Here is a 24,646-nt window from a genome sequence, read left to right on the forward strand (position 1 = left end):
ACCTCAGCTCGCCCCTCGTGGGTTGTGTCTTGACCTCAGCTCGCCCCTCGTGGGTTGTGTCTTCCCTCTTCGGTTGGCAGGGAATCCAGAACGTCGTCTTACGTGCACGGTAACGTTCCATGCTTTACACCCTGGAACTCATCACCGTTGTAATAATTTTATTATTCCTATAACACATTTATTATCTGAGTTCTCCATTCTGTTGAAAAGTGCCCTCGGTGCCTAGCCCAGAACTCAGCAAATATTTGAATGAATGACTTGCTGTTCTTCGGAGTGCGGATGACCCTGCGCCAGGCTAGACTTCCTGGGAGCCTTAAGCAGCCGCAGAGCTTCCCCAGGCTCCCTGGCCTCAGACTCTCAGCCTCAGACCTGAATCGGCATCTCACCAGCCTGCGCACAATGCCAGGCAGCTGCGCCTGGTTGATTCAGCCTCACGGTGACCTGGTGACTGATGCTCGACTGTGGATGTTCATTTCACAGGAGCGCTTGGAAAAGGCCCATCTGCTTGCACTCATCGGGGACCAACTCATCCAAAGCCATCACCCCGCAGTGGACACCATCAGACCCAAGTGTGTGGAGCTCAGACACCTCTGTGATGACTTCATCAATGAAAACAAGAAAAGGAACGACATCTTAAGGAAGTCTTTGGAACTGCATAGACAGCTGGACAAGGTGAGCAGAGCAAGGCCGTGAACATGGCACCTGCAGGATTTTGTGTAAAATGGTCTGAATCATCCTTGCCCCTCCCTGTCCCGTATAACTGCTGAGAGATGAAGAACTTCCTGTGCAGAAGTGCTCAGAAAGCATTCAGAACTGGGCAGTTCTTGGTAGGAGAGGTATTGAAGGTGGAAAGTGCCCCAGCCATCCCACCACATCCCGCTAGAATGAACGAAAGTCCATTTCCCACTCCGTGGGTCCAGGCCTAACGAGCGTGTTTGGCCTGACCTTATGGGGTATTTCTTGATTCCTCTTCAGGAGTACTGGGAATCAAGCAGTACATTTGCAAAGTGCTTCCCTGATATAAGGAACCCTCGTGGCACAGTGGTTAAGTGCTCGGCTGCTAACCAAAAGGTCGGTGGTTCAAGCCCACCAGCCACTCCACGGGAGAAAGATGTGGCAGTCTGCTTCCATAAAGATTACAGCCTTGGGAACCCTATGGCGCAGTTCTGCTCCGTCCTACAGGGTTTCTATGAATCAGAATCGACCCAGCGGCAGTGGGTTTGGTTTTTGGTTTCCCTCATAAAAAGGCAACAGATTGTGAATCCTTTTGGAGAAGCTTAAGTAATAATGACACTTATTACTTGAGCATTTATTTATTGAGCAGCTGCTCTGTCCCTACCAGGAGCATAATTATGTCATCCATTTCACCCTCAGAGTACCTGGGTGGTACAAACAGTTAGTGCACTTGGCTGCTAACAAAAAGGTTGGAGGTTCCAGTTCACCCAGAGGTGCCTTGGAAGAAAGGCCTGGTGATCTACTTCGAAAAAATCAGCCTTTGAAGACCCCATGGAGCACAGTTCTACTCTGACACACGTGGGGCCACCTTAAGTTGGAATCAACTCAGTGGCAACTGGTTTTTGTTTTTTTACGTAACCCTCATGACAACTTCTGAGGAAGGTATTAATTGGCCTCATTTTACAGAGGAGGAAGAGTCTAATGTTCAGAGTGGTTAAGTCAAGGGTTCTCAAAATGTAGGATGAGAATCACCTGATGAGCTTATTGTAACTGCAAATTCCCTGCTGTTCACTCTGGAGATTCCCATTCCGTGAGTCTGGGATGATGCCCAGGAATCGATATTTTGGTCAAGTGCCCAGATGCAGGTGGACGGAAACCACCCTGAGAAACCGGGATAAGTGACTGCCCCAGACCACGTGGGGCAAGTGGGGGAAACCAGACTGGAAGTCAGGACCGGGAGATTCCAAAACCCAGGCTTCTTAGGCTCAACAGCACTGTCTCCACAAGGAGGCGCGTGTGTAGACCCTGGCGCCCTTCAGCGGCGATCTCTGGGGCGAGTTCCCAAGCGGCGGGAGCAGCAACTCCCTGTCAGCTGTTCCCAGGCAGCACAAGGCTCATGGCCATGAGTCAGCGTGCTTCACCCCCGCAGCTCTTCCTCTCCCATGTGCCTGGGGGCACCTGTCTAGTCTGCTTACATCACCCCACTGCCAGAGGGGCTTTCATGTCAGTGAAATCCAGCTGTTCCAGAAGCCAGTGGCTCAGAGGGGGTTGGCACACTCCCTGCCTCGTCTGCTGAGCTCACGGAATAATCAGCTGCTGTTTTCCTTACCTAGTTTCTACTCCAGAGACGATAACTTAGGGCTCGCCCCGGCGGGGTGGGGCTACAAACATTGCAAACTGAAAAAGTTGGAGGTTTGAGTCCACCCAGAGGCACCTGGGAAGAAAGACCTGCCGATCTTCTTCCAAAAGATCAGCCATTAAGAGCCCGATGGAGCACAGCTCTACTCTGACACGCATGGAGTCTCCATGAGTCAGAGTTGACAGCATCTAGTCTTTCTTATGTGGGGTACGTGTGTGTTTGCACATCTCTGATACGGCAAGTAGCCGTGATTTTGCAAAGGGCCCCCTTAGCTCAGTGTTTTCTGCAGACTAGACATGCTGTTTAAAGAGAAAGTTTCCACAGTATATATAGATCAAAGCATGATTTGTAGTATTTTAAAAATCCGAAAGTGTAAGAAGGAGGAGAACAAAGGTTACTTACGGCTACCGGTACATCCCTCCTCATCCTCACACGATGGTAATCCTTCATTTCGGATAGCGTTACTAATTCTGTTGTTATTCTAAAAGCAGTACACACTCAGAGGATAAATAATTAGGAAAAAATAAAGACATTTTAATTGCCTGTGATTTTCTGTCTTAGGAATAACCACTTGGGAGTGCTCTCTTTTGATCTTTTCTCTCTGTATAGTTTTTTTTTTTTTTTTTTTAATAGCTTTTCAGATCCCATGGTAATGGAAATACAGATGTGTTTATACTGGAAGCTTCTTTTTATTATAAGTATTCAGGCAGCACAGAGGCCCCATGTCTTTCTGTTCTGGTATCTCAGTGGGGTTCACAGATTAAAGAAAACAAGAAAGCAAGTCTTTTTAAAAAATGAATTGTTAGACTTCATCCCAGCATCCAGGAAGGTTTGGATATTGCTTTTCTGAGTTAGAAGTCTCTGCATTCTTGGATGCTTCCCTAGGAAAGACCCTAAAACCAAACCAAGCCTGTTGCCATGGAGTCAATTTCGGCTCATAGTGACCCTGTAGGACAGAGTAGAACTGCCCCATAGGGCTTCCAAGGCTGTAATCTTTACGGAAGCAGACTGCCACACCTTTCTCCCGTGGAGCAGCTGGTGGGTTTGAACTGCCAATCTTTCGGTTAGCAGCCAAGCACTTTAACCACTGCACCACTAGGGCACCTTCTAGGAAAGACAAACGCCAATAAATGCAAACGTCGATAGCCTGGAATCCAAAGAGGAAAGTGATTTTTTTTCCCCTAAAGAGACATTCCCTTCCCCCAAAAAGGCACACAAGGGCCAGGTCTAATTGTCTCGTTCATCATCCCGTGTTCCTGTAACCCATAAGGATGCAAGACAAGTGGCCTAGCAGGTAAACCCCAAAAAGTCTTTGGTTACGTTTCTCTTAGGTTAGGCCAGCCTTAAAAACCCTCGCCTCTCGTCTCCTAGGATGGAGCAGTGACTGCCGATGGAGAAGCGAAGAGAGTTTATACTATTCATTTCGCCGGCAGAGGGACTTCTCTGAGAAGTTGTTGCTGTTAGATGCCGTCGAGTCGCTTCCGACTCACAGCAACCCCGAGTACAAGAGAACGAAACCCTGCCCAGTCCTGCACCCTCCACATCGCTGCTGACTTTAAACCACGCAGTATCCCCTTGTTCTGTTCAAATGATTGCCTCTTGGTCTGTGTCCAGGTTCCTCATGAACACAGTTAAGTGTCCTGGAATTCCCATTCTTTGCAGTGTTATCCATCATTTGTTATGACCCACACAGTTGAATGCCTCTGTGTAGTCAGTAAAACACAGGTACACGTCTTTCTGGTGTTCTCTGCTTTCAGCCAGGCTCCATCTGACATCAGCAATGACATCCCTGAGAAGTGGACAGATGTGGAATTGGCTTGGGCCTGTCGACGGTTAGGCCCCTAACCTGGATGCTGTCCGAGGACAGTCCCTGGTGTCTCAGAGCCTTTGTAGACCCTTGGTGAGCTGGAGCCTCCTGAGGACTGTGTGGCTGAGTTGTGGTCAGGCTAACTGCGCAGGGCACTGTGTTTCTTTCCAAAAGGTCAGCCAGTGGTGTGAGGCGGGAATCTACCTCTTGGCTTCCCAAGCCGTGGACAAGTGCCAGTCACGAGAAGGGGTTGACAGTGCCTTGAACGACATCGAGACATTCCTGGGCACAGCCGAGGAGTACCAGTTGCCCAGTCCCAAGGAGTTTTACAACCAGTTTGAGTTGATACTCACCCTTGACATAAAGGTATTGTTCTGGGTTATTTTGATCTGGTGGTTGGGAAAGGGATATGTGAGGGACTTTGCCTGTTACTTAAGAAAGTTCAGGTAGAAAATAAAAAAAATTAAAAAAAAAGCAAGAGTGAAAGAAAGGAAGAAAGAAAGAACAGGTAGGGCCCTCTGAGCAGGCTGACCAGTTCTTAAACCCTTGGGTGGGTGTTAGACGCCTGGCCGGTGCTTCCTGGCAAACGTACCCTTCATGTTGTTGTTATTCTTGTTGTCAGGTGTTGTCCAGTCAGTTCCAACTCACAGCGACCCCGTGTACAACAGAGCAAAACACTGCCTGGTCCTGCACCATCCTCACAATTGTTCCCATGTTTGAGCCCATTGTTGCAGCCACTGTGCCAGTCCATCTCGTTGAGGGTCTTCCTCTTTTTTGCTGACCCTGTACTTTACCAGGCATGATGTCCTTCTCCAGGGACTGGTCCTTCCTGATCACATGTCCAAAGTATGTGAGACGAGGTCTTGCCATCCTTGCTTCTAAGGAACATTCTGGCTGTACTTCTTCCAAGACAGATTTGTTTGTTCTTCTGCCAGTCCATGGTATTTTCAGTATTCTTTGCAGACATCATAATTCAAATGCAGCCATTCTTCCTCAGTCTTCCTTATCCATTGTCCAGCTTCCGTATGCTTATGAAGCGATTGGAAATACCATGGCTTGGGTCAGGCACATCTTAGTCCTCAAGTGACGTCTTTGCTTTTTAACACTTTAAAGAGTCTTTTGCAGCAAATTTTCCCAGTACAATACCCTTCATAGTCTGGCTCAAATGTCACCTTTAGTCATTCGCTTCTCAACAAACATGGGCATCTCTGATGTATCATGTACTGAGTTGTGTGCCGAGGATACAAAAATCAGTAGAAATAGACATGGTTCCATGCCTCACGGAAGTTACAGCTTAGTGGGGGAGGCTGGCGTTAATAAAACCATCCCACGAAACTCGGGCTACAAGCTGAGATAAGTGCTCTGAACAAAGACCTCAGGGTCTTATCCATCATGTGACAGGAGTCTGGTCTGGACTGGGGGTTGGGGAAGACCCCTGTGGAGGTGCTGGGTGACCCAAGGCCTGGAGAACGAATGGAGCTAACCAGGTGGAGAGGAGATTGGGGAGCCTTCCAGGCGGAAGGAACAGTGTGGGTAAAGGCTGCAGAGCTGGAGGGAGCCTGGCACAAGGGAGGAGCTGAAAGTTCAGGGTGGCTGGAATGCAGAGAGCAAGAGAAGAGGGTTTGGAGTGAGGTTAAAAAGAGACAGGTGAAGTGAGACTTTGTGGGTCCCATTACGGAGTTCAGTCTTTATTCCAAGAGCCATGGGAGGCCACTGAAGGATTTCAGTATGGGGGTAACTTGACCGGATTTGCCTTTTGAGAAGCGCACTCTCCCACGTGGCAGCGGGCTTGTGGGTAGTGCACCTTGCTCTTAGGTCCCCCTCACCTTGGGTGGACCACTGTTTCAGGAGCTTCTTGGCCTCTTTTGAGTCATGGACCTGTCTTAGTTCCCTAGGGCCACCATAACAAACTACCACAAAGTGTCCTGGAGTTCAGGAGGCTAGAAGTCCAAAGTCAGGGCATTGGCTGGACTTTGCTCTCTCTTTGCCAGCCCTAGGGGAAGATTCTTGCTGTCTCTTTCAGCTTCTGGTAGCCCCTAGCATTTCCTCGCATTCCTTGGCTTGTAGACTGATCCTCACATGGAGTCTTCCCCCTCCGCGTGACCCTGTGTTCATGTCTCTTCTCCCTTTTTATGAGACATCATTCAGAAGAGGTTAGAACTAGGGCCCACTACTCCGGTAAGACTTAACTGATAATACAGTAAAACCTGTGAAAGCCAGAACCTGTATAAGGCAGAAACCTGTCAGAGGAGGAAAACTCAAATGTTTTCCACTAAAACAAGCACTAGAAAAGTAGTAAGACTGCACCCTGTCAAAGGCAGAAAACCTGCAAGACCTGGAAACACAAAGCAGTTCCGTCGCTCTGTGGCTTGCACTTGTTTCACTGTATCTTCAAAGGAAGACCCTGTTTTTCCCAACAAGGTCACGTTCACAGGTCCAGGGTTTAGGACCTCAGCATATTTTGGGGGACACAATTCAATCCATAGCTCCACCTTCTGCCCCCCCAGATTAATGTCTTTCCCACGTGCAAAGCACGTTCCCACCCCAGCACCCCCCAAAGTCTTAACGCAATTGCAGCGTCTACTCTACACCCAGACCTCATCTTCTGGGCCATCTAGATCAAGTGTGGGCGAGATTCTGGGCGTGGTCCATCCCGGGGCAAAATTCCTCTCCTCTGGTGAACCTCTGAAACCTAGGATGCAGGTTTTCTGCTTCCAGAGCACAATGGTGGAACGCAGGTAAGGAAGACAGTCCCATTCCAAAAGGGAGAGATGGGAGAGGAAGAAGGAATCATGGGTACCAAGCAAGTCCAACACCCAGCAGGGCAAATCTCATTAGATTTCAAGGTTTGAAAATAATCATCTGTTTGCCAGGCCCATCAGGGTGGCAGTCCCAGCCTCTGAATTCCAGACAGTGGCCCCTGGGCCCTGGATGTTGGCCCTGCCCCCACTGGCCATGGATGTTGTCCCCACCCCCACTGGCCCTGGATGTTGGCCCCGCCCCCACTGGCCCTGGATGTTGGCCCCGCCCCCACTGGCCCTGGATGTTGGCCCTGCTTTGCCACCCCACAGCAGTTTGACAGCCAGTCAGTCAGGTTCCTTAATCGTCCTGCAGCAGTTAACACCCAAATCTCAGTTTGCTCAACCATGAGCTCATCGCCGCTCCCAGAAGGACAGAGCGGTAGTTGCCGACCACCACCAGGTCTCATCCCCCCCTCCCCAGGAGTACAAACTGGCGTTGCCTCCATGCTAACACGAGAACGTTTGCTTTCTTCGGGGGCTTTGACTCATTAACTCTGTTGTCAGAATCTCTAGTCCACTGCAAAAGTAGGCTTCCTGATACTGTAGAGCACCATCTCTGAAAAGACCCATTGCACACAGACCCTGAGCTTAGTCTAGACTAGGGGTCAGCAAACTACAGCCCATGGGCCTAATTCACTTGCCACCTGCTTTCGTAAACAAAATTTTACTGGAACAGCCTCATTCATTCATTTATGTATTCTGTGTGGCTACTTTTGTGTATAACAGCAGATTCCAGTAGTTGCAACAGAGACCATATGGCCCAGCAGAAAAACAAAACCCAGACCCCTTGCTGCCAAGTCCATTCCAACTCACAGTGACCCTATAGCAACCCTGTGGGACAGAGTAGAACTGCCCAATAGGGTTTCCAAGGAGCAGCTGGTGGATTCAAACTGCCAACCTTTTGGTTAGCAACCAATCTTTTAACCACTGTGCAACCAGGGCTCCATATGGCCCACAAAACCTAAAATATTTACCACTTGTCCTTCTGCAGAAAAAGTTGGTCAACCCCTGGTCTAGACCAGCACTGTCTGACAGAAATATGATGCAAGCCACATATGTTATTAAAGATTTTCCAGTAGCCACATTTAAAAAAGAAACAAGTGGAATCAATATTTATAATATTTAACCTAGCATGAAAATACTGTTTCAACATCTAATCAATATAAAAGAATATTGAGATATTTTACAGTCCTTTTTTTCATAAGAAGTCTTTGAAATCCAGTGTGTATTTTATACTTACAGCTCATCTCAATTCAGACTAGCTGCATTTCAAGTCCTCAATAGCCACATGTGGCTTGTGGTTACTGTCTTGGACAATGGAGATCTAAACTGTGAGAGCTTCCAGAGAGTGAGACCGACCCCAGATCTCGGTCCACAGGTCAGCTGTCAGTGTCCTGAGCCTGTAAGTGACAAGCTGTTTCACCACAGGCGCTCCAGCGGACGGCCTAGCAAAAAAAAGACAAAATTCACACTTTCTCTGGGTGTGTTCTGAACCTGCACTCGTGGTACTGGCACCTCACACAGGTTGTGAGGGCTCAGAACTCTTTTTCTGGGCCCCTTCTTTGGTGGTTAAAGTCATCCAGCAGCTGGATGTGAGAAAGGGCTACCCACTTTCCCCTGACTCGCCTTGGCAAGAGGGATATCATGCTGGGAGGAAGCCTGGAAGACATGCATTCTGCTGAATTCAGTCTTGGTGTAACTCAAGGAATTTCAGGCCTTGTTTTATTCTTCTTGTTGTAGAACATGTATATCAGGTTAAGGGAACGCCTGTGAGTTTCATCTTTCTCCATGTATTTCTTCGGTTTATTGCTTTCCTAACTAGAGCGAGGAGGGGTCACACAGAATAAAGTTTCAATGACTGTCTTTTTTATTGCACGTCCTCTGTGGTTCCCCTGATCCTGCCATCTCTTTCCTCAGGGTGCGTCTTTTGTTCTGAAGTCCTCCTGTTTTGTACGTGGCCCAATGCCCTTCACCAATGGCCTGCGGCATCCTTTGCTACCATTCGTGGACATGGCTTAGTGCCCATTTGCGCACTCAGCCGCTATTTCCTGAGCGCGGCTCTGTGCCGGGCAGTGTTCCAGGCCTTGGAGACACGGCAGCGAGAAGGATACAGTCCTTGCCTCGTTGCCCTCAAGTGTCAAGTGGGAGATGCAGGGTCTTAAAAGCACAATTCTGGAGCAAAGCAATCCATGTAGTGATTTTGTTATGGATTGAATTGTGTCTCCCCAAAATACGTGTTGGAATTCTAACCCCTGTACCTCTGGATGTAATCTCATTTGAGAACAGGGTTTTATTTGTTGTTAATGAGGCCATAGAAGCATAGAGTGGGTCCAAACCTAATCACCTCTAAGTTATAAAAAGAGCAGATGAGACCAAGAGACAAGCACACACTGAGGAAGCCAGGTGCCACGTGAGGGTCTCCAAGAACCAAAGAGGACCTGCGGCTACCGACCAGGAAGGAACTGACGTGGCTGAGACCCTGATTCAGACTTTTAGCCTCCAGAACTGTGAGAAAATAAACCTCTGTTCTTTAAAGCCACCCACTGGTGGTGTTTCTGTTACAACAGCTCTAGGCAGCTGAGGCAGATTTGCATATGGATGGCCGCCTAGAGTAGGGTCATCTGAGGGAGGCAGGGATGGGGCAGGGAGAGCTGGAGGAAGCTCTTTGGGCTCAGTGCAGACACCTGCTCACGGTTTGCTTTGTTCCTGCAGGCCAAGGCCCAGAAAGTTCTGCAGAAGCTGGATGATGTGCAGCAGATATTTGACAAAAGGCAAGTGAGCCTGAAGAAACTGGCAGCTAAACAGACTCGCCCAGTACAACCTGTGGCCCCCCATCCTGAGTCCTCCCCAAAATGGGTGTCACCAAAAACCAGCCAAGTCTCTGCCTTGGGTAGGTAGTTTGGGGAAGGAAGTTACGTGACTTCCATGTTTCATCAGCACCCGTGAGGGCTGAGATGGTGGTTGTGGAAGATGCAAAATGGTCATTGTTTTGACAGATATTGTTTAAAGTAAATGACGGATGTAGCCTAGTGCAAGCATTGAGGACTTACAAACCTTCGTAAAATCGAGTGCCTGAAGTCAAGGAGAAGCTCGTAGTATAGTGGAGGAACAATACAAACACACAAATAACACTAGCATAAAGTAGATTCCAGCAAGGGGCTTGAGAAGGCCCGAGAGATGCTCCTAACAGTGGAGTGGTAAAGTTGGTTCTTTGAAAAGTTTGTAAGTCCTTACACCTGTGCCACATAGTCTTGATTTCTATAGTTTATTAGTAAACTTTGAGATCAGGTAGTGTAAGTCTTCCGATTTCGTTCTTTTTCAAGATTGTTTTAGCTGTTTTAGGTCCTTTTCGTTTCAATATAAGTTTTAGAATCACCTTGTCAGTTTCTGCTAGGATTATGATTGGGGTTGCACTGTATATGTAGATCAATTTGGGAAGAACAATACTGATTCTTCAACTCATAAATGTGCTGTAACTCTCCATTTACTTAAGTCTGCCTTAATTTCTCTTGGCAGTGTAATAGTTCTGAGTATAAATGTCTTAGGCATTTAATGTTTTTTAGCCCTATAATAAATGGAATTTATAATATATAACTAATAATAAGAACATGTATAGAAATACAATCATGTCGTCTGTGAGTAGGGGCAGTTTCACTTCTTCCTTTTTAATCTTTGCACCTTTGCCTTATTTTAATGGCTGAGCTCTGCAGTACAGTGTTGAGTAAAAGTGTTGAGAGCAGACATCCTGTCTTTCCCCAGTCTTAGGGGAAAGAGTTCATGTTTCTCCTTTAAGTATGAAGTTAGCTCTAAGTGTTTCATAGATGCCTTTTATCTGCTTGAGGAAGTTCCCTTTTAGTCCTGGTATGACGTGAGTTTTTACCATGAATGATTATTGAAATCTTTTGGATGTTTTTTTGTGTGTGTGCATATATTGAGATGGTCATTTGATTTTTCTCCTTTATTTATTAATATGGTGGATTACAGTGATTGATTTTCAAATGTTGAAACTAACATTCCTGGGGTAAAATGCATTTGGACATGATGTATGTGTCATTTGTTGCTTTACGTGTTTTGAAGCTCTGTTATTAATCACATACATGTTTATAATTGTTATGTCCTCTGGACGTATTAACACTTTTATAATTATGAAATCTCCTTCCTTCCTTCCTTCCTTATCTCTACTAATACTCCTTGTCTTGAAGTCTGTCTGTCTGTTGGTCTGATATTAACATAGGCACTCCAACTTTCTTATGTTAGTGTTTGCATGTCTGTCTTTTTTCCATTTTTTTATTTCTATCTTCACTTTTACAATGCATTTCTTGTAGATAGCGTTTTGTTGGATCTTGCCTTTTTAGTACATTCTATTAATCTCTTCATTTTAATTGGAGGTTTTAATCCATTTACATATAATGTAATTTTTTATAGTTGCGTTTAGATCTACTGTTTCGTTATTGTTGTCTACTTGTCTAGTAACTTTTTATTCCCCTGTTCCTCCTTTCCTGCCTTCTTTTGGGTTAGCGAATATCTTTTAGTATTCTCTTTTAATTTTTCTATTATCTTTTTAACATATCCCTTTGCGTTGTTTTTCCCCACTCCCACCCCCAGTGGTTTTTTCCTAGGGATTATTATACGCATCCTTAAATTATCACAATTCACTTAGAGTTATATTGTACCACTTAATGTAAAATATAGGAAACTTGCAGTGGTATAGTTCCATATGCCCCCTACTTATCCTCTGTGCTATTTTTTATCATAAATATTACATCTAAATATGTTAAATCCCCGAATTTTGTGTTATAATTTTTTTCTTTAACCCATCATAGATCTTTTAAAGAAATTAATAGGAAGAAAAATATCTATATAGTCTTTTATATTTACCTTCATATTTACCATTTCCAGTGTTCTTTATTCCTTCTTGTAGATCTGAATTACCACGCTGTGTCATTTCTCTTCAGCTTGAAGAATATCCTTTCACAATTGTTGTAGTACAGGTCTGTTGGCGACAAATTCTTTCAGTTTTTGTTTATCTGAAAATTACGGGGTCTTACAGTAATTCTCCATTTAGTATAATTTACAATCCTCCATCATGCATCACATATCCCACTTTTTAGAAGTAGGCCTTGATAACAGTTTAGTGCATTTCCTTCCTTAGTTTTTCTGTGCACACACACGTATATACACATGCACACTCAGACACATTTACACACACACTACAGACACAAATACAAGCACACCACAGACACAAATACAGGCACACCGCAGACACAAATACAAGCACTCACACACCACACACACACACACACACACACACACACTCGCACACACACCACAGATGCACACGCACACGGAAGCATCCTTCTTGGGGCCACTGTTAGAAACAAGGCTTGGTTCTCCTAATCCCTCATCTAGGGCTCTTTCCCAAGGCTAATATTCTGTTTACTTCTATGACATGGCCTCTCTCATTGTTCTGAGGCACGTGTATTTGTTACAAGTTTATAAAACAGAAACAATACATTGTTTCTCAGCTTTTCAGACACAAGATTTCATAACAGATAATGACCCTCTCCAGGGTAAGCAAGTCTTTATCATGTCTGAACAGGTATCGCTGACCTTGGTCAGGTGACTAACTCTTTTCACAGAATAGTCCTGTGCTTTTGTTTTGGAGAGTGACCATGGTGTGGACTCAGGTCACTAACAGGCTTTTCAGACACACTTGTCTTATTCCTTAGTAACTGGGTCTGGGCCAAGATAAACTATGGTGTTTCACTGTATATAGAATGTAGGCAGAGGTGCTTGTTGATGGGAGCAGAGTCTCAACTCTGACTCTTGTGTGCTGGGTGCCTTGGGCACAATATGCAACCTCTCTAAAGTCCATAAGGAATGTGAGCAAGCTCTTTTAATGCCAGGTGGCCATCCAAACCAAACCCATTGCCGTCGAGTCGATTCCAACTCATAGCGACGCTATAGGACAGAGTAGAACTGATCCATAAAGTTTCCAAGGAGCGACTAGTGGATTCGAACTGCCAACCTTTTGGTTAGTAGCCAAACTCTTAACCACTGTGCCACCAGAGCTCCATGTGGCTATAATAATAGCTACAATGTACTGGGCACTTACCATGAGCTAAAGACACTTTGTGCAAGTTAACTCATTAAAGCCTCTTAACAACCCTGCTCTGTGAGCTTTATCGTTATTCCGCATTTCACAGATGAAGAAGCTAAGGCACAGAGACTATGCTGGTAATGAGCATCTTACACTTGGAAGAGCCGGATTTGAACCCTGACAGTATGGCTTCCAAGTCCACGCCTTGAACTATTTCATTATACTTACAATGTTAAAAACAGGTGATTGAGTCTCAGTCATGGAGTCACCAACTACAGTGTATGCATTTCCAGCATCCAGTTGTTATACCTGGAATTACTCGGTTTACAGAGAGTGAGGAGCCCAAGGGATTGTCCGTGGTTATAAAGTAGCTTCAGTGGCCACATAACCTGGGACAGCAAACAGTATACTTTGCTACAGGTTTTGACATAAATGTCTATGAAAAAACCCACAGAACACTACTTCCTGATGACACATAGAATCTAAGGGTTGGAAGGAGCCTCTGGAGGCCAGATGGTCAAGCTCCATCATGTCTACCAGATATAAGAATCAAAGTGATATTTTGGTGGGATTAGATGGATGATGTTTTAGTTTTCTAGTGCTGTTGTAACAGAAATACCACAAGTGGGTGGCTTTAACAAGGAGAAATTTATTCTTTCCCAGTCTAGGAGGCTAGAAGTCCAACTTCAGGGCACCAGCACCAGGAGAAGGCTTTCTCTTTGTCAGCTCTGGGAGAAGTCCTTATCATCAATCTTCCCCTGGTCTAGGAGCTTCTCAGTGCAGGACCCTGGGTCCAAAGGACGCACTCTGCTCCCAGAGCTTCTTTGTTGGTGGCATGAAGTCCCTATCCTCTCTGCTCGATTCTCCCTTTTATATCTCAAAAGAGATTGACTCAAGATACAACCTAATCCCGTTGGCCACAGGACCTAGAAGTGCTTAAATCCTGCCTTGGGTTAATCACAGGCATCCTTTGAGTTCCCAGGGGAGGTATACACCCAAGAGTTGGCCTCAGTGACAAATAAGAACTCAAAGAACCACTTACCTATTAGCCCTCTAGCCATCACCCCCAATGCAACCCTCTGGTAAAGCTCGGTTGGAAAGCCTAATGTCCCAGTCTTACTACCAGATGGCCATGCAGCCTGAAGAAATGGAATGACATCTCCTAGGTGTCTGAGACCACCTGTGGGAAAGACAGAGGCGAGAAGGGAGATAGAGTACTGACAGAAGAGAGCAGGAACAGGACAGCCTGACTCCATCCTGACTCAGCTGATTCTATCACACAGTCATCCCGCTTGTCGGTGTGGCTCTGTCAGTCCTGGGATCCAACCATCAGCTCATCCTTCTTCTGGCTAGGGCAGGCATGACATTCCTTTCCCACTAATATAGTATGATTGTTTGTGTGTGTGTGTGTGGCACAGTGATTAAGAGCTCGGCTGCTAACCAAAAGGTCGGTGGTTCAAATCCACCAGCCACTTCTTGGAAACCCTGTGGAGCAGTTCTCCTCCATCTTGTAGGGTCGCTATGAGTTGGAATCAACTCGACAGCAGTGTGTTTGGTTTTTTGGTTGGGGGGTGTGTGTGTGTGCACCTGTGCATACGTATATGTTTATGGATATAGAGGAGTTTAAAGAAAACCGTATGGATATATACCAAGTGGTTGTATTTATATGGTAAGATTTTAGTATTTTTCAAATTTTCTGTAATGAGCACAAATTAATTACCTTTATAATAGAAAAAAACAATAAAATACGGTAGCTGTAATTGAATCTAGTCTTATAATACGAGAACAAAATCCAGTGCAATACTGTATAGTAGAGATGATAAATGCTAAAACAGCAGTGCATAAAATAATCCATGAAGTTTAGAATAGTCAAGGAAGTCTTTATGAAGAATGTGGCCTTTTAGCTGGGCCTTAAAAGGGGGAATGATGGAAATTCTGTCATTTTTACCACATTACGTTTGCTGATTTGCTGTGGTTTAATGGGTGTGCCTTTGGTCTCTTCAGCTCAGATGTCAAGTCCTTGGGGTCAAGGACTCTGTTTCTCTCCCATGTCTCTCCTTTGCCTCCTCTTCACCACCATCCAGGAAATCACCACAGCAGTTCAGTTATGCCTTGCTAATGGACTGCATCAACATGGTCTGGCTACTTGTCCAAGTCAGGCTAAGTGCTCTGAGTTACTTACAAGTCGAATAAACCGATTAATGACAGGTTCTCTCCATCCCTCTAGCTCCTCCTCGGAAAGTATCCAAGGAATCTCGTATGGAGACAGATTTGAACTTCCTGGGAAGGGAAGGTGATGAGACTAAATTTGAAGCTAAGGTAAGATCATCTTTCTTTGACTGATAGAAATTTTTGACCTGGAGAATATTGCTGCCATAATTATCAATAAATCAATAAATATTGTTCCCCTACTATGTATCTGGAAACCCTGGTGGCACGGTGGTTAAGAGCTTAGGCTGCTCACCAAAAGGTCGGCAGTTGGAATGCACCAGCTGCTCCTTGGAAACCCTGTGGGGCAGTTCTCCTCTGTCCTGTAGGGTCACTATGAGTTGGAGTCGACTCGACAGCAACAGGTTTGGTTTTTGGTGTTGTTTTTTTTATTATGTATCCATCGTCACCTCTGGAAGTCGGGCTCACAAAGGCACACAGCAGAGACTAGTGCTCCCAAGAGCTGAGAGGTTTGTTGGATATTTTTTCTTTCCTTAATTGCAACTTGATGCCAAAAAAAAAAAAAAACTTGTTTGTCATATTTGTGCTTGTTGTTAGATACTGTTTTGTTGAGAGAGATGTTGCTTTATTCTTTCCTATAACCTGACCTCATATTTAAAATTGCTATGTGGAGCCCTGGTGATGCAGTGGTTGAGAGCTCAGGCTTCTCACCAAAAGGTCAGCAGTTCGAATCCCCCAGCTGCTCCTTGGAAACCCTGTGGGGGTGGTTCTGCTCTATCCTATAGGGTTGCTATGAGTTGGAATCGACTCAACAGCAGCGGGTTTGGTTTTTGGTTTTAGTATAGTATGTGGTTCATGTATAAAAAGAGAACGACAGAATCGCATAGAGCTATGCACACATGCTTGCGCACGCACACACACGAGTGCATGTGTAGCTGGTGAGATCTGAATGAACTCTGGATCATGCCAACGTCAGCTTCTGGGCTCTGACATTGTGCTGTTGTTGTATGAAGTGTCACCACTGGGGAAGGCTAAGGAAAGACTGCAAGGGACTTCCCTGCGCATTTCTTTGCAACCTCTGTGAGCCTGTAATTATTTCAAAATAAAATTTAAAAAACAAAACAGCATGAGCTTTGGAACCAGGAGGGCCTGGGTTTAAGCACCCTAACTTCTCGAAACCTCAGTTTCTCGTCTGTCAAAGGAGAATAACAACAGCTACCACTTGGAACTGTTGAGAGCTTCAGATGAGATCTCGTGCGTCAGAATGCTTTGAAGATCGCCAAGCACTGTGCAATTGTGAAGTAGCGTTATCTTCAAAAGCCCAAGGAGTCGTGACTGTATGTTGCTCTGTGGTGATTCTAGAAGTTGTTCCCTTTCCCTTGCCTCACTGAAAATTAAATTAAATCTGGCTGCCTGAAGGGTTCTAAACAGAGGCCAGAGATCATGGGTTCCAGTGAACTCCAGCAAGAGGCAAGAGGTCAGATGCATCCTCAGTCCCTGACGTATCCAGATAAAGGAACCCACAGGGATTTCACTGGCCGTTAAGGAATTAGGCAAAAAGCAAGCCTTAGACTTTTCTTCCTGGACGTAGAAACAGTGTGGGCAGAGTTCCCAGCAGACTTTTCTCAGAGAAAGCCACATTCTTCTATCAGATTTAGTCACCCTTCTGTATCCTGGGCAGATGAGGACGTAAACATTGCAGTTCTTCACGGTTGGTGGAGTTGCGCCAGGCATCTTTTAGAGTTAGGGAGCAGTTTGCAAATTAATACAGCTGTAAGTCAGCCATTTTAAAAAGTAGATAGCAATTTTTTGAAATGGGTGAACATAATTAAACTTTACCTGACTTAACATCCATGAAGTCTGTAGCATTATTAAGTGGTATAAAAAGCGTTTAACTGTGATAATCTTCAACTCCGAACATCAGCCTAGCCTTTTTTGTACCTGTGCTTCTGACGATACATTGTTTCTGAAGTGAGGGCTGTGTCAGGTCACTGGGTCCCAGAGTCTGCCCTTAAAGCCACAGGTCTTTGTCACTTACTCATGCTGTGATTTGAACTCACTTCATATTCCTGTGACTTAATCTACCCATCTTTGAACAGCATATTTATATCCTGCACACTTTATATAGATGCCACAGGAGTTTTAAGTATGTGGAGGTTCTTATATAAAATAATCCAAATTAAAGTGAATAATTTCAATAATTATGAACAATAAATATCAGTGCTACCATTTTATTTGTTGTAAAAAAAAAAAAGGAAATATAGTCAGTAAATATGAAGCATCTTTCCTCAGGGAAAACCTTAAAGTATTTGAAAACAAAGGTTTCTGTAAGCTACCTGTGACGATGTACTCCTATTTTACATATACGTAAAAGCTGGTGGTACAGAAGGAGGTGAGGATAGGCTGGAAAGTGTTGAACAGAATCCAAGAAGCTCTGACCACCGGACATATGGTTCCCTCCCTCTTCTGTGGTGTTTATTTAATCCGGACTCAAAGTCCATCCTGTAAGATGTTAACTCCTCTCTGTGCTTGGCAGACCACCAGCGGTCTGGGTGCCGTTAAAGCGGGCACACGTGCTGCTAAATCATCCTCTGAGCTTTGGTTGGTTTTGCCTGGATGGCTTTGGCAGTGGACTTCTGGAAGGGCTTTTCCCGCAAGCCCTCGTGAGTTCATGGTCAAGGTGGTGGAGGGAGCAGGGCGGGAACCCGCTCTGGGAGGAGCTGAGAGCAGAATCCATGAAGTCATGAGCAATGCGAACAAGAAGAAAGTGGATTTAGGCACTGACTCCCAGAATCCCAGACTTAGAAATCCATTAAACCAAACTAAAGAACCGACCCTCTAGGACAGACGGTTTCCGAGGAGCAGCTGGTGGATTCCAACTGCAGACCTTTTGGTTAGCAGCTGAGCTCTTAACCACTGTGCCACCAGGGTTCCAGAAGTCCAATTCGGACCAACAAATGCAATTCCGGTTTCATACAGTCCATAGTCTGCTGGGGAAGCCATTATTCCAAAATATGCAGGAAAACCAGTAAGAAAAAGTTAGTTTAGGGAGAGAGGGTTTTATTCATGTCTGTACCACCCAGGGGCTATTAAAAGGGGACAGGGAGGTTTACTAACATCAAGAACAGTCACAGCTGCTTTTGTTTTGGGACCATTATCAAGGAGTGACCAGGATGGATAGAACATTATCCGTCTCGGGGTGGCAAGCCTGACATCCTTTTAGCTGGAAGCCTAGAACTCAGAGATGAGATGAAACCACAGCCAGTCTAGGAGAGCAAATCATTACGTTGGAACAAGGGCCACCCCCTTGCCCTCAAGAGTACATGTGCGCACCGGGGGGAAAACACTGGGAACCGAGACCATCCGTAACTGCTGTTAACTCACCAAGTCACCACCGGCAACTGAAATCATGATTTTGTCATCAGAGAAATCATTCCCCAGAACGGCACTCCCTCTTCTCTGGCAGGATGATGCTTGCTGTTCCAGTTCTTGAAAACTTGACGAGCTGAACTTGCTAAGGCAGCAGAGTCTCTCCCCCGGGCCGCTGGGCCACGGTGCTGCCATGCGCGTGGCTCGCTGACGTAGTCTGGGAAAGTGCCACGGAGGAGATCCGCTGTGACTGTTGGCAGCAGTGACCTGTCTGCAAGCATGACTCATAGGAGCTGCCTCCCAGGCTGCTCACACACAGCCTTTCCAGAAGCTGGGAAGAAGCCAAAGGCTGATGAGAACTCCTTTTTCCTGAGTGTGCATCCACAAAATAAAGGAAGAGCCACTAGCCGTGACAGCTGGTGGACAGCCTTCTGAGTGCCTACCGAAGTCGTTTAAAGTAGCCGAGGCCTTTTCAGGCTTCCGAGCAAGCAGGCTCCCTAATGGAAACAGCAAGGGTAGAAGAGAAAGAGGTGAGGAAGGGGTTGCACCTGCTGACGGCCGGCCAGACCTCGTGCCGGGTGCAGTGTGCACATGGTCTCATCTCGGGTCCTTGAGGCCGGGTGAGGAAGACCACGTTTCCTGGTTTTATATGTGCCTCTGTTGAGACGCTGAAAAGTTAAGTAACTGCCCCAGGGTCACACTAGGAAATAGTGGAGCTGGGACTGGAAACTAGCTATTTATATAATCTAGTTGACCTTTCTACCTAACTTATCTAATTACTTATTTAATCTACCTAACTAGCAAAGGCATTTGACTGTGTGGATCATAACAAATTATGGATAACATTGCGAAGAATGGGAATTCCAGAACACTTAATTGTGCTCATGAGGAACCTGTACATAGACCAAGAGGCAGCTGTTTGAACAGAACAAGGGGTTACTGTGTGTTTTAAATCAGGAAAGGTGTGCGTCAGGGTTGCCTCCTTTCACCATACTTATTCAGTCTGTATGCTGAGCAGATAACACAAGAAGCTGAACTATATGGAGAAGAGCAGGGCATCAGGATTGGAGGAAGACTGATAAACGACCTTCGATATGCAGATGACACAACCTTGCTTGCTGAAAGTGAAGAGGAATTGAAGCGCTTACTGATGAAGATCAAAGACTCCAGCCTTCAGTATGGATTACACCTTAACATAAAGAAAACAAAAATTCTCACAACTGGACCAATAAGCAGCATCATGATAAACAGAGAAAACATGAAAGTTGTAAAGGATTTCATTTTACTTGACTCCACAATCCACGTCCATGGAAACAGCAGCCAAGAAATAAAACGACCCATTGCATTGGGCAAATCTGCCACAAAAGACCTCTTTAACGTGTTAAAAAGCAAAGATGTCACTTTAAGGACTAAGGTCTGCCTGACCCAAGCCATGGTGTTTTCAGTCACCTCCTTTGCATGCGAAAGCTGGACAAAGAATAAAGAAGACTGAAGGAGAATTGATGCCTTAGAATTATGGTGTTGGTGAAGAATACTGAATACACCAGGGACTGCCAGAAGAACAACAAACCTGTCTTGGAAGAAGTACAGCCAGAATGCTCCTTAGAAGCGAGGATGGCGAGACTTCGTCTTACGTACTTTGGACATGTTGTCAGGAGGGACCAGTCCCTGGAGAAGGACGTCATGCTTGATGAGGTAGCGGGTCAGCGAAAAAGTGGAAGACCCTCAACGAGATGGATTGGCACAGTGGCTGCAACAATGGGCTCGAGCATAACAACGATAGTGAGGATGGCGCGGGATGCAGCAGTGTTTTGTTCTGTTGTACATAGGGTCACTATGAGTCGGAACCAACCTGACGGCACCTAACAACAGCAGAACAACTACCAGTTTACTTAATCTCTCATACTCTAAATTTCCCCTTCTGCAAAACAGCGATCAGTAATAGCAGCTTCACAGGGTTATTGATTAATGAGAAACACGTGGAAATACATGGCATGCGTTGACACATAGTAGGCTCTTAGTGAATTTTAGTTCCCCATTTAATCCTGTGTTGATAAAATCTCTTGTGTAAAAGATGAAAAGAAGCCAAAGGAAAGTCAGATTTAGGCTTTAAATTGTATACTGGTTTACCATTTATCACTGAGTTGATTCTGACTCATAGCGACCCCATGAGTGTCAGAGTAGAGCGTTGCTCCACGGGGTTTTTAAAGGCTGATTTTTTTATCTCTTTAGATCACTAAGGCTTTCTTCCAAGGAGCGATGGTGTGATGGTGTTAAACAATGAGAATGATACAGAGTCCAGTATTCAGGGGAGCAGTGAGATGATAATGTTGAGCTGTGAGAATATATCCTTCCTGAGGGAGCCAAATGAGGAGAAAATAACATTACGGCCATTGTTAGCTTTGCTCTTTGACCAGTAAAAAAATGACATGGCTGAAATATTTGATGGGGCCAATTTGGGTAGCTTGTTCAGCTCAGTTTAATACAGATTATGGCAATTGCTGTGGCTCATATGAAAATTACTCTAACACCGGGTCTATACTCAAGCCCGTTTCATGGGAAAGACAACGTGTATCCAATAATGTATAATATGAGGCAAAGCGACATACCTACAGTAAAAGAGACGTAGCATGTTGGAGGGCAGGAGAGGAAGCAACTCATAGTGAGAATGTTGGGATGGTTCTTCAAAGGGAGTGACATTTGAACTGAACTTTAAAGAATAAATATAACTTTGAAGGGTGGATAAGAAGGGGAAGGCATTCCAGGATGGAGAACGGTATGAAGTTGCAGAAGTCTGAAGGGCGAAGGCTCTTCTGGGGATGGTTTGAGAAAGCTGGGAAGGTGGACCAAAAAACAGGTTGCTGAAGGCTTTGGTTGAGGATGGATGAGCAAGGACGACATTGACGGACTCTGACCCGTGTATCAGGAAGTTCACTGGTGTAACAGTGAAGAGTAGACTGAGTCAGAGATTAGATGCAGGCAGGAGTTGTCCCAGTCTGGTGACTTCAGTGGTGAAAGCCTTTTGGTGGCACCACAAGAAGGAGATGAGCAAACCTCATACCCATTAACCCGGATGTTCTCCCCAGTGCCTGGAACGTACTAGGTTCTCTGAGAAAGTCTGATGAAAAAGGGGCAGGTCCAGGCAGAGAAGATAGGAGAGAAGTTTGATAGAAAGGGAAAGGAAGACATCAAAGATAACTTTGAGGTACCAGTCTTGAATTCCTCGTGGGATGAATTTGCTGGTCCACATAGAGCACTCGGGGGGAACAGTGGGAGAACAGGCCTTAGGAAGGCTGCGTCTCACATTCACGGAGTCCCACAGACCTGTGACATGGGGGCAGTGGTGGGTCGATGGTGGAATTTTCACCTTCCACGGGATTTGATTCCCGGCCAACGCACCTCATGCAGAGCCACCACCTGTCTGTCAGTGCAGGCTTACATGTTGCTATGATGCTGAACAGGTCTCAGCAGAGCTTCCAGACTAAAACAGACTAGGAAGAAAGGCCAGATGATCTACCTCTGAAAATTAGCCAATGAAAACCCTTATGGATTACAATGGTCTGATCTGCAGCCAATCATGAGGATGGTACAGGACTGGGCAGCTTTGTTTCCTTGTGCATAAGGTCATCATGAGTCAAGGGCTGACTCCTAGTCTGCTGTCAGCAACAATAGGTCTGTTACAGCAGCCCACCCCTCTCTTTCTGTCAGTGGGGCAGTGCAGCCCCAGAAGCTGCCCCCACCCCCACCCTCAAGATGGGTTGAGGATTGTTGAGCAGAAGGGGAGTTGGCAGACTCTGACGTGTGTTAAGAAGATAACTCTGGCATGACAGCGGGGAGAAGAGTAGGAGAGTCAACCCACTGGCCTTGTAGCTCTGTGGAATCTATTTGTGAACTAGTTAGGGACCAGGTTTGCTAAGGCAAAGATGAGTCCAATAAAGCACTTTTTCTCCTTTGCAATTTTATTTACGAGTTAAGATCTACAGACATATGAAAATTAAGTTACATTGAAATGTATGCATTGAGGTTAAAATCACATGAAATCAAACTGCTGAGAAAATTCGGCATGTACGGATAACTTCTTTTCAATGTCCTTGGCACAGTTATTTCCTTTAAATTTTCTTAGCTTGAGAATAGGAGAAAGGTTTTGTGGGACATGTTCCTTACTTTCTGATATTTTAGGCAAAACTACAAACTTGCAAATCACTGTTAAAACTGTTCGCAGTCGGTTTTTTAAGCTGACATTTTCCCCACACACAAAATATACCTGTTGCCGTCGAGTCAGTTCCGACTCACAGCGACCCTGTAGGACAGAGTAGAACTGCCCAGAGGGTTCCCAAGGAGCGGCTGGTGGGTTCCAGCCTATAAACGCTAATTTAACCAGTAAGAAAACGGAACTAATTACTAACAGTACTAGCTGGGAAGTTCAAGATTTTGGATAAAAGAGTCCCTGGGAAATTTTTGAAATAGGCAGAGTTTATATTTGGGACCTACCCCTTCTCTTTCTCTAAAACTTTCCCGTTTCTGCAGAGTCTCAAGGCTGCTTCCATCCCTCCCCTGAAGCCTGCGTTCCCCTCCAAGGGCTTCAGTCTATAAAATGTCCGAAAACCCTCCCCTCTCTACCCCTCTCTTCCCTCTCAGGTATCCCCTCCTCCCTCCTCCCCCTAATGTAGCTGATCTGGACTAGGAAGAAAGAAAAAAAGACAGTTGCCATGGAGTCTGTTCTGACTGCTAGTGACCTCATGAATGTCAGAGTAGAACTGCGCTGCATAAGGTTTTCAATGGCTCATTTTTCGGAAGGAGATCACCAGGCCTTTCTTCTGAGGCACCTCTGGGTGGGCTCAAACCGCCAGGCTTTCTGTCAGCAGCCGATCACACTAACCATTTGCACCACCCAGGGAATCCTGATCTAGATTTAAGATAGGAGAAAATCTAAATGAACCGGTGTAGGGCAAAGCATGGGTGACGGGTGACTGACAGCTCCTTAACCTCCAGGAAACATCAGCAGTTTTAGAAAGGGACTGCTCGGTTATCCAGAGGGGTCTTTAAGCAGCAGCTGTTTCGGGCAGTGGGAATGGAGAGTGGGAAAGGATGTGCCTGGAAAGGGCCGGTGGGATGGAGCGCATACAGACCAGCCAGCTGGGTATCCACTCCCACGGAAGGTTCTTTACGTGGTTGGTGCTTTTCAAAAATTCTTCCTGTTCTCCACATCGGAAACCACGGAGTCTCCATAAATATGGAGGTTTTCTCCTCTACCCCCAGTGAGTCCATCAGTGGGAGAGAAGAACGCAGTCACCCAGTCACCAAGCTTGTATTTCTCACTCTGAAACTGCTGTGTCTCTGAGACCACAGGGGAACTAGGCTGGAGGTGAACGCCCTTGGTGGGGATTCCTTCCCGCTATCCTCACTACCCCCTCCCCACCATTTCGTAGAGAAGATTCTGGTAATTATTCAGGGATCTTTACTTGACATACCTCTTCATTTATTTTCTCAGGTTCTCATAATTTACAATGCCAGAAGGTGCTTAAAACCTTTAACACGTCATGTAATTATCACTCCTTATACTTTAAATGAAGACGTGGGTCTGGGCCATTGTATCTGCCTCACCTTTTCTACCTCAGAATTAGGTCTAATAGCTTCTCTTTCTAAGAATTGTGATAGTATGACGAATAATACTTTCTCCTTGAATTAGCAGATCCCATTGTTTTAAAAGAGTTGGAACCGAAATTCATTTCCAAGCAGTCCTAAATTCATAAAGTAAAATCATTTAACTAGTTTGATTTGGCTAAAATGTTGCTATTTCTCCTTTAGGGAAGAAAAAAAGGTTAATAATCAACTGAGAATTAACTATCGAAACTTTTCAAATGTATATATATTCTTCAGAGAAATGAAGATTTTTTTACAAAATTCCTTTGGTCTAAGAAATTGGCCTTTTTTTCTTCGATTTTTAAAACATATATTTCTTCAAAATATTGTTGTTGTTAGGTGCCGTCTAGTGGATTCTGACTCATAGGGACTCTGTGTACAACGGAATGAAACACTGCATCGTCCTGCACCATCCTCACAATCGTTGTTATGCTTAAGCCCAT

The 24,646-nt window shown here is 45.4% G+C and overlaps 1 protein-coding gene across 1 annotated transcript in view; it reads left to right on the top strand.

The window, feature by feature from the left end:
* The window catches only part of MCF2L2 (MCF.2 cell line derived transforming sequence-like 2), a 235,619-nt gene that overhangs the window by 119,665 nt on the left and 91,308 nt on the right, over nt 1–24,646 (top strand). The window contains 4 exon segments of the mRNA XM_004382342.1: nt 481–672; nt 4,296–4,487; nt 9,635–9,805; nt 15,231–15,341. Coding sequence (XP_004382399.1) covers nt 481–672; nt 4,296–4,487; nt 9,635–9,805; nt 15,231–15,341 — 666 coding nt within the window.

The sequence above is a fragment of the Trichechus manatus genome, unplaced genomic scaffold (genome assembly GCF_000243295.1).
Source record: "Trichechus manatus latirostris isolate Lorelei unplaced genomic scaffold, TriManLat1.0 scaffold00092, whole genome shotgun sequence".
NCBI classification, from domain to species: Eukaryota; Metazoa; Chordata; class Mammalia; order Sirenia; family Trichechidae; genus Trichechus; species Trichechus manatus.